The sequence below is a fragment of the Diachasmimorpha longicaudata genome, chromosome 17 (genome assembly GCF_034640455.1).
Source record: "Diachasmimorpha longicaudata isolate KC_UGA_2023 chromosome 17, iyDiaLong2, whole genome shotgun sequence".
Classification (NCBI taxonomy): Eukaryota; Metazoa; Arthropoda; class Insecta; order Hymenoptera; family Braconidae; genus Diachasmimorpha; species Diachasmimorpha longicaudata.
The window spans coordinates 2,460,873-2,471,802 of NC_087241.1; the positions used below are offsets into that span (position 1 = coordinate 2,460,873).

At 40.7% G+C, this 10,930-nt stretch overlaps 1 protein-coding gene and 2 non-coding genes across 4 annotated transcripts in view; all 3 read right to left on the reverse strand.

Moving 5' to 3' along the window:
• Window positions 1-10,460, reverse strand: part of LOC135170394 (transcription factor collier) — a 113,090-nt gene extending 102,630 nt beyond the window's left edge. For both annotated transcript variants that reach the window (XR_010300379.1, XM_064136169.1), the window contains exon 1: window positions 9,614-10,460. Coding sequence is in view for 1 of the 2 variants with exons in the window: in XM_064136169.1 (XP_063992239.1) it covers window positions 9,614-9,684 (71 nt within the window). In the remaining variant the exon portion in view is untranslated. The remainder of the gene's footprint in view (window positions 1-9,613) is intronic.
• Window positions 486-604, reverse strand: LOC135170694 (5S ribosomal RNA). Its single transcript, XR_010300417.1, has one exon. It is a non-coding gene; the product is annotated as a 5S ribosomal RNA (ribosomal RNA).
• LOC135170700 (5S ribosomal RNA) lies at window positions 1,270-1,388 on the reverse strand. Its single transcript, XR_010300420.1, has one exon. It is a non-coding gene; the product is annotated as a 5S ribosomal RNA (ribosomal RNA).
• Window positions 10,461-10,930: the final 470 nt, after the last annotated feature.

Genomic DNA, 10,930 nt, shown 5'->3' on the forward strand with positions numbered 1-10,930 from the left:
CGCTCCCGTCACATTGATTCCAATCAACTAACTCATGCGGACTAAATTCATCCGCAAATAATTAGAATCTGAATCTAACTCATCACTAAACAACTTCGTCCCACAGACATGCGTTCTAAAATTACGAGAAAATGAAACAAAAAAATGTCGTAGCAAAAAAAAGTTAATTAATTACAAAGAGAAGAATTAATAGCGAATGTTGGCAGCTATCCGTTAAAAAAAAAGAGAATGCTCTTTCGAGTGTAATAATTAATGAACTATATAATACGACCATCGATTCGCGCGACAGATTTTGAAACGCCAGATCCACAATAATCCAAAATAATCCAATAGCCCAAAATATGAACTACAGAAATAAGACGCAAAAACTGGGTGAGATTATTTACGGGAAAAAGGTATCTGGTGAGCCTGTGTAATCCCCCGGGTCATCAGTGACGTTGTATCGTATATCAGGTGTTTTATGGAGGAAAAAAATAAAAAGAAAGGGCCAACGGCACGTGGTGTTCCCAAGCGGTCACCCATCCAAGTACTAACCACGCTCAATGCTGCTTAGCTTCAGTGATCGGACGAGAACTGGCGTGTTCAGCATGAAATGGCCGTTGACTGGAAATTCGGTAGAAAAAACATTGAATTTAACTTGAGTATTTAGGGTTTGATCGAAGGAATAATATTTCAAAATTTATGGATTATTTTTTGGTCATGATTGGAGGTATGTCACATTACTATAAAATTTCATCCCTGTTCGTTACAGAATTTAAACTTTTGAACATAATTGTCTTTAATTTCTGCAAAAGAATATTTTTGGATTTTGTCTACTTTTTTATGCAACAAAAGTATCGCATCACCCCTCCGGAATCGAAAAGATTTCGTTATTTTTCTATCAAATGAAGCTCAGTTTCAAAAAAGCTACTCGAAAAGAAATTATGGATGAAAATTAGACGTCTAGAGGACAAAACGTGGGAGGAAATGACAATTAACCACATTGTGGGTCAACTTTTGTTGGAAAAATTAGATTTGAGAGGCTAATTTTTGTGATAAAACTAACCTTCGTCCCTCATTTCGTCAATGGAGGTCTAAACTTTACCTAAAATTTCTCTCCACGAAGGGCGATCTGTTCGTCAGGTCTTCGTTTGTGGCATCCTACTCCAAAAAATGCAAAATAATTTATGGAAAAAAAACTATTTGGTAATCCTGTATGATCACTCGTTTCATCAGTGACATCGTATCGGTTGTCAGGTGATTTACAGAGGAAAAAAATACAAAAGAAAGGGCCAACGGCACGTGGTGTTCCCAAGCGGTCACCCATCCAAGTACTAACCACGCTCAATCCTGCTTAGCTTCAGTGATCGGACGAGAACTGGCGGTTTCAGAGTGATATGGCCGTTGGCTATGAATTCCAAAGAAACAAACTGTGAATATAAGTTATGAGTTTACGAGGTGTTATTCACCGAAAACGACCTTGAAATCTCTTTGATTTCTAAGAGGTAACGCGATATTTTTGTTTAAAAAGAAGTAGACAAAAGCCTAAAAAATCCCTTTTTCTAAATTCAATACATTTATGTTTAAACCTTTGAATTCTGGGGTGAGGCGAAACTTCGCGGTAATGTGACATAATTATAACTGTTACCAAAAAATAATCCATCAATCTCTAAAAATCTTTTCTTTGATTAAATCATAAACTTGAAACTTATATTCACATTTTAACATTTGACTACAACAGAAATGTTCATTTTCTCCCAACCCACTATCACATTCCGACCCTCCAATTCTACCTTCGAAACCCAAAAACAATAACTCAATCACCGAAACCATTGCATCACCAAATCTGATCCAATTTCCCAAAAAATGATTCTAATTCCCCACAACCTTCGCATCCACAAAAGTCCACCCCCACCTCGATCCCCAAAACTGCAAACCATCCGAACAAAATCTTACTTCAAGTCCCGCCCCTAACAACCAAAAATCAATAAAAAATCCCTCAACTTTGCTCCTCAAAAATGTCAACCGGAACCTCCCATTTTCTATATTGCATTCAATTTCAACTTCATAACACCAGAGCATAGGAATTACATTATGGTAGATACGAGTGGATGCCCACAGGGTCAGGGGGGCTGGGGGGGAGGGTGAGGAGGGGTAGGTATGTGGCGACGATAAACCAAAGCCACAGCAGCCAGAGTATAACAGCGACTGTACAAACGCGTGCGGGGTGAGGAGAAGGGGCGGAGGGGGGGGGGTGGAAAGGGAGTTGGTATGGGGGAGGGTGGAGGGGGTGGTTCGCGACCTATCCAGACCTCCCGAGCGGAAAACTGAATCGACTGCCTCGAAAATGAATAGCGGCAGTTTTGCAGCACATTTGCGAAATAAATGATGGTATCGGCGGTGCGTTTGTCACGCCAGAATGGTGGGATAGCCTGGGCCATGTACCTAAAACGGGGTGGGTCAGAGGGGGGGGTGGGTTTATACCTCGGGCTTGAACGTGTGCGGACAACGCACCAGTGAGGGACTGGTTGGGGGCTGGATGAGGGTTTGTGAGGGTTCCCAAACGATGAGGGAGAGGGGTTGGGTGGTGGGGTGAGGTAGGGGAGGAGGGTAGCCAGTTGGCAGAGGACGGGGGTGATGTACTGCCCGTGTCGATAATTATCGGTGGCTGATTAACCGGCCGCCGGTTCGCGCCCCATAACTCTCGACGTCCGATTATTTTCCACCCCGTGTCCCGTTAAATTTTGGGGGAGGGGTGCGGGGAATATTGATCGATGTATCGTTTTTGGATGAAATATTTCGAGTAATTTATACTGAGTATGCATTATGATTGGGTGTAATTAGATTGTGGCGAAAGATTGGCGAAGTGGGGTGAGAGTGGGGGAGGTTTTAAGGGAGGTAATTTTTTTTTTGGAAGTGGTGGTGGAGGATTGGGAGGGTTGGAATGGGGGTGTTGGATTTTTTGAGTCAGTTTGTGATCGATGTGTTGTGAATCGAAAAGTGCAATTTTTCTGAATTCGGGGGAGAAAAATGGGAGTTTTTGGGGTAGTTTAGAGGTAAAAAATCGATGGTCTGGGGTTCTGTCATGAAAAATCATCCCTCGTCTAGAAACGACTGTCTTGGTGGTCCATGATAGCTATGATTCGACCGAAATCAATGTTTATCCTTTCATTCAAAGCATTTCTAGTGAAATAACGATGAAAATATTAGAACTTTTGGTAAATGTTATCATCTACCGGTACAGTAACTTTCTTCTTTATCAACGTAAAAAAAATTCTCTAACCTAAAATAAAATTTGCCCATCATATATTAATTCTCACAACCCCTCGGAATAGAAGTGAGATACCAATGAGTCATAATCTACTTTTATAGCCCCCTAGAACAATGTCTAGGGAAAATTTTTTATTCTGTCCATTTCCCGGTACGAAAAAGCTCCAAAGAAATCCCAAAAACCAAATTTTCCTCATTCCAACCCCATCATTCCCCTTGTACACTTCCTCTTCCCCTCCGCCCCGCCCAAAATTAATTCCCCGAAACCACCCCTACGAATTTTTACAACACATATCGCTGTTCTCCCATTAACTTTCTTCTTTTTTTCGTAAACGTTACCCTCTACCGGTACAGTAACTTTCTTCTTTATCAACGTAAAAAAATTCTCTAACCTAAAATAAAATTTGCCCATCATATATTAATTTTCACTACCCTTCGGAATAGAAGTGAGACACCAATGAGTCATAATCTACTTTTATAGCCCCCTAGAACAATTTCTAGGGAAAATTTCTCAATCTGTCTATTTCCCGGTACGAAAAATCTCCGAAGAAATTCCAAAAACCGACTGGTCCTCATTTCAACCCCCTCAATCCCCCTATAGACTTCCTGTTCTCTTCCACCCCACCCAAAATTAATCCCCCGAAACCACCCCTATGAATTTTTACAACACCTATCACTTTTCTACCATAAAATTTTTTCTTTTTTTTTTTTTCTTTTCGGCAACACCAGTTAACCATTAGCATTTTGGAAACGAGTGGAACGGGGACACACGTAGTGCGGTTACAAGGCCAGAAATATCGCACTACAAGGATGATATTCCAACGAGCCCGGAGGGTTTGCAATGGACTATACAGAACTAGAAATGTCGGACAGAGGCAATTTAGCAGCCGGCAATAATTATAATCACGCGAAACTGGGAGAGAACATTCTCACCGATATTCCCCAATTAAACGGCTATTTTTCGTGGTCATTTACGTTTTCCTCTTGTTACCCTCTTCCATCGTATATCCGTGAATTTGTATGGGGTATACGCTGGGTCATACGCAGTCAGATCTCTTCGTACGGTCCCCTAAAATTCAACGCGACTATTTTCCCACATGTGAATGGTGGAGTTCTCTCGTTGGATTCTCATATGTGCATTCACTGGCTTGTGAATGTGAGACATCACAACTAGAGTGAGACAATACATCCTATGAACTCTGTCGAGGTGATAATTACATGCTCGATTCACGTTTATCGTGTAATTTGCCGTAGTTGGGGTGGGGGGGGGGGGGTGGGGGGGTTTGTGTATGAACCGATAACGATATTCCACATCCAGGTGAAATTTTAGAATGTATTTGTCCTTGTGGGTCCATTCGTGGGGCTTATCGATTTCATGGGTTTTACAGGCGATATAAATGAAGTGCGTCGGCTATTTTCGGATTAAAAAAAAAATTTTTACCCGTGATTTTCGGGACAGAAATGAGATAACGGACTTTCGGGGGATGCAATTTTCTATCGGCGATAACGCGAGTTACGGGGATGATTCTCGGGGGCGTGGGGCAATCGTGATTTCGGGAAGGAATTAATTGATTGATTTTTTATGGGGAGGGGGTGGATGGTGAGTGAGAGAGGTTTTGGGGGGGGGGGGGTGGAAAGGAGAATTTGGAGGGTTGAGTTCATTTTTTGAGACGTTTTTAACTTCGTAGGATGTTATTGTAATCAGCACGAGAATCGAATCTCGATTTTTGATCGTATCTTCACGTTTCATGGTCTCTACAATCTTTATGGAGTTTTTCGATCATAAACGATGCGGTCGCAGCGATCAATAACGCGATCGATAGGAGTTCATGTAATTTAGTGGCGATTAGATTTTAGAACAGATCGGTCGAGCGGTTGTTCCGTTTTTTTGAAAAATCTCCAAATTTTGTTTATTTATCAGGTTTTTTGTTGGAATCATAACGATTTTGGTGGATTCTAATCTTGTCTATTCATTTATTTATAACGATTTAAGTGTTTAAACTCCAATTTTTTTGGCGTAATCAATTTCTGTTTTCATAGAGTGTAATATTATTATGTTGATACCACTTTTTTTGAAAACTGAATTTATGAAATTATGGAAATTATTTCCACTCAGTAACGAAGGGGGTACATCGATGTAATTTGTGACTTATTTCTTAGTCCAGTTTTTTAACGATAATTCCAAATCCAAGGGGAATAGCTGAATTATTGTAATTACATTGTTTAACGAATGATTAATTTTAGGGTGGATGTGGGGTGGAAAAATCATGGAAGAATGGATTAGGACTAACCGGTGGGAAATATTTAATGACATTTTACACTCGTTGAGCTTCTTTTACTTTAAACTGTTATTGGCGGCCACGTCCCACCAAAGTCCGATAATTATAATTGAAATTAGTTCACTGGGGTTCAGCTTTTAACCAATGGAAAGTTGCTGGGTTTTAAGTTGAGTAACTCTAAATTATTAATGATTGGATATCAGGATAAAGTATTCGGATATCCGGTACGATGATGTACTTAAAGTTCGGTGATGTATTTGGAGTACATCTGTACTTGGAGATGTACTTGGTGATGTACTTGGTGATGTACTTGGTGATGGAGTTGGTGATGCATTTGGGGATGTACCTAAAGTTTGGTGATGCACTTGGAGATGTACTTGGTGATGTACTTGGAGATGTACTTGGTGATGTACTTCGATCAACAATAGAGATTTTCTATTGATTAACTCGACACCACCGCATCCTCAGACCGACAAAGACCAACTGACTCATTTGAGCTTCCGGGTCAGCTCGTTGATCTACTGATCCGAGGTGTCCCTCCGGAATTTTGGGCATACCCCCCCCCCATCCTTTACCAACTACCGTTACTAATTCACGTTTCAAACATACATTTGTTCTACCACTCGACGCACTCCACAATGAACTTCATAAAAATTTTGCTATTCGTCTTCGACTCCCAGATATTCACGAAAAACCAGTCAATCACCAAAAGTGACTCATCTTTTACCATTTCCCTACTAAAATAATACCGACCATCAAATCGAAGATTTTATCGATACCTCTCAGTCGACCCGACACTCATTGCGTTATACATTATTTCCCCTGAATCACCCCCGAAATATTCAAAATATCTTCCAAAATAATTTATCATAAAACTCACTCAATATTCATTCCAAATGAACGTGCGCTCAATTTCCCATTTTAATCGTCAAGTTATGGTTTTTCAGTTTAAAAACATTTATTTAAGCCGACCCTGCGTATTTACTGACACTAATACACCAATCGGTGGGCAAAAGCAATCGCGGTAGGAGAATTACAATAAATCGACGGAGGCTCGCACACGCCAGTACACAATACCAACATATACATCTTTTCACATGTTGTTATAGTTATTACGCGTTAACCGGAAAACCTACCGCTATTTACGTACCACATAACCCTCCTCCTCCCTCCCCCTTGCCCCTCTCACCCCCCCCCCCCTAAACCCCACCCCCAGCGCGATTTATAATGCATTCGAAGATAATGAGCAATGTGTAATGTATCCGAATATAATCCCTGTGAATATGAAATTGAGAATTTATTTTACTTCCGTATGAGTCTGCACTCAGGTAACGTGAGAGCAATTTTCATTCATCATTATATTTTTTTAATGCATTATTAGGGTAATCGTTAATTTATTATATTTTCTTCGGAGAATTTAATTTATTGACTTGTCAATATTTTATTCGGATTTTTTTTCTTTTACTTTGAGTCACTTTGAGGACTTTAGTGACTTTGATTTTCATTTTTTTCCTGAACTTGAGGTTTATCGAAATTTCAGTCATCGAGTTACAGTCGTTAATTGTTAATTGGCAGCAATTGGGAGGATATTATTGTTTTTCAATTTAATTTTTTTCGATATTTGTGATTATATTGGGAATTCATTTGACCTCGTGATACTCTTTTTTAACGGATGGAGCTGATTTTGTCATCGTAAGTTTCTGCTTCGGATTTTTTTTTTGTTTATAAGGAATTGTAATTGATTATTATAGTCAATCCCGTTTATTCACTCAAAAGAATATGTATTCACGTACTATCACAGAGAGAAAAATATTAATTAAAAATTACGGAACTCGCATTTCTCTCACCGATTACCGAATCTAATTTAATAATTTTTCCAGACAATTACAACTCCTTAAAAATTACGGAAAATTACGAAACTTTCAGGAAAAATTCCCCAAAAAAACATTTTTCATTCCCAAATCTTAATCCATAAAAACCACCACCTTTCAACCCCCAAAATTCAGTACAACTTTTATTACATTTTCTCAAAAATTTATTCTCCTTGAAAACCACCCCTCACCCCTCTCCCCAATTTTTCTCCGACATTTCCATACCAACCCCCTCCCCCCCCCCGACATTTTCTTCACCCGAATTCGCCACCAAATTTTCCCACATCTTTTCACCCCCAAAATTTCATTAAAGGGCCCACTATTGGATTACAGAAAATACCCCTGCCACCTCTGACTCACGCCCTCTTTCTCCCTCTCGGTTTACCTTCGGGTTTTCCCGTGGTATTTGCACGCTTCGCGTCGTTTGCACGTCGTACAAATCCGTTAAGCGAAGCGGTGCAATAAACCGCGGTTTATTGTTCACCCACAGTATATGTGACTCGTGTTTGTTATACAGTACCCGTGTACACTCGTCATGAACACAGTGAAACATTCGTGAAAAACCATCCCCTCCCCCCCCCCCTCCTCGTCAACCCCCGAGTGAGAGAAGATAGAAAACCGTAACATTTATTTTCATTTTATACTTGACAATGAACGACGGGGGCGTTTAAAACCGTCGCATAAAAATCTATAACAATATCTCTCGCCGCGGGGACCGACGTTCGCTTTAGCACTCACCCACCTCTACGTTCTTCTCTATCTTTACTATCTTCTTTTCATGGCTCTTTATAACTCCGTAACAACGTATTTATGCTTCATGAAAATTCAATCTCGCCTGCATTTATTTTCGCTGTTTGACTCGGATCATTTCTTTTTTTCGAATGACGGAGCCAGTTAACAATCGAGGGAATGAGAATATCTTTATTTCATCCCTTGTCGGAGTGAAAATCAATAGATTTTTTAATTGGGTTAGGGGTGGGGATGAACGTGTTGGTTGAGTTAATTGTTGATGGGTGGGAATTTATTTTTTTCATCCCTTGGTGGGGTGAAAATCTAGATTTTTTAATGGGGACTAGTGGTAGAGACCAATGCGCTGTCCGACGGCGCGAGTTCGTGTGGTATAATTGAGCGAGAATTATGATATTCGGGAGATTTATGAATTTAGGATATTTTAGAACGGAAGTAATTGTTTGGTTGATCTGCAGAAATTAATTTTTAATTTTTAATGTGTAATTTGATGATATTTTGATTGAAAACAGTCAGTTGGGGATTTATTTAAATGAAAATCGGCCCGTTGGAGAGATGAATGAGTTTGAAGTTTTGGCCACATGAAATATTTGTTGTAATTGCAACAAAATAAAATGTAGCTAATAAAATAATAATATTCATTGTAAATAATAGAATGGAATTAAACTTTAGATAGAATAATGGATTGGTTAGTCTGACATTCACCCGATTGAAGAATTTTCGTGGAATTATTTATTATAAATTAATTGAATAAACATATGTAGAAAATATTTAACATAACAATTGACTGTCTTTAGAATTTCTGTAATTTCAAAGCAGATCATTATTTATACAATTCATTATTATGATTTTTGTAATTTTCCTCTTGAGGATTTCCTGAACTGATGATTCGATGTGGATCAATCATGTCTCATTAGAAAGATGAAAAAATTATTGTGAAAACGTAAACAATCGGGACTGTCAATTATTTTTATCCTCTTTTTTATTTAATATTATTTCAATTCCATTGCCAAAGTGCCATTGAATATAAAAATTATTTATTACTTGTTACGTGAAAATATCTTCTAAATTCGGTTATTTATTCAACATAACAATTTTTTCTAAGAATGTGAAATTAATAAAAAATCATTCGCAACTGTTTCGATCAATTATATCTGATCATCAGCATTTAATGACTGCAAATTATAAAAAACACTCAAAATTACCTCGAAAACCAGGAAAAACCCTCGATTCCCCCAAATCCTCCCCAAAATTCCAACTCTCCCACGTGCCCCATTGCACCCCCTTCCAGAATCTCCTCTTAAACACCAAATAATTTATCTACCGGCTCTATTTAACCCAAAGCTACCCTCAACCCACAAACAATTCGTAGCTTCAATCCACCACGAAAACACCCCCGTCATCAACATTTACCCCCCAAATCCTCCGGTGCAATTTCCCTCATCAATATTCATGAAAAAAACTTACGAAGCTGTGTCAGCAAGTGCTGGTTGTGGCCAAGCACGTGGCACCGGTTCCTCCTTCAGTATTTGCCGCATGTCCTGGGGTGCAAAAACAAGTGGTGCACGGGGATGATGATGTGGTGGTGGTGGTGGTGGTGCAACACTTGCACCGTACAATTTTCTTCCCCAGTGTCCTTCGAGCTCTACAGGACTTCCACCGCCAGTTGTTGCTCCGGCGCCACCACCAGCACCCAATCCCAACCATGGTGACCCCCCAGCACCCACGATAGTGGAGCTGGGCAGGAGACCGCTCCACTCGTCGGAGCGCGTGGTGAAGCCGTTGAGCCAACAATTGGCTTATCCCCGTGCCCCAATGTCCTCACTGTACTGTTCAACAACAGTTAATCACCATTCGATTGTTTACGAGTGTCAAACACTTTATCAATTAATACCTGAAGGTCAAGTAATGCCCGAAACGTTCGGCGGTTCACACGAATTCACTTTTACTGTATCACGACACTGTCAACACGCGACGCATCAATTGTGTTTACACGCGTTCCTGTGTTTACACGAGTTCCTCTGTTTACACCCGATTTGTTTTCACTTGCACTATTATCTCCTCCCGTCAATGTTGACGGAAAGGTCACCTTGGGAATCACAAACTGACAGTCCTGACGAGTCTTTCGTCCGTTTACTTTTTTTTACCGAGAATTTTTTTTTTCGAAATCACTTGCGAGTCATCACTCTCGACGGACACCCGGCAACACCGACGCGCTTTCAATGTCCGGAGTGATATTTTGTGGTGAGGGAGGAGTGATATCTCCTGCGGAGAGTTGATGCTCTCAGTTTCAATGTCCCTAGTCGCGCGTTCCTTCCCGTTACGGCGCCGCTTGTCGAATGTGTCACGGCTACTGGCAACGGCATGCACGGGGGTCCCACGGGGTCAGGATTACCGAGGTGGATGGGCGGAGCCGGACCGCGAGGAGTGCGCAGCATCGCTCCAACGGAAACGGTCACGTCCACCTGATGCCGAGCCAATGGGGTGGACGGGTATCGGCCAATTGGGAGAGCTCGATGAGGGGGGAAAGACACGCCTATTTTCCGCGGACGAAGACGGTGGCGCTGCGACGGGGGAACAGTGAGACTCGCATTCCGGGTCCTGCCGGGTTAGCGAGTGGATGCTGTGGAATCTTGCTCTCGTGATTTTAAGGAAATTTGCGGGATTTCGGGGAGAATGAGAGGGTGATGATGGTCGGAAGGGATGATATGGGTTATGGATGGGGATTTACTGAATAATAACAAACGATTTGACTATTAATTTTAATTCTTTATTGGCGCACGC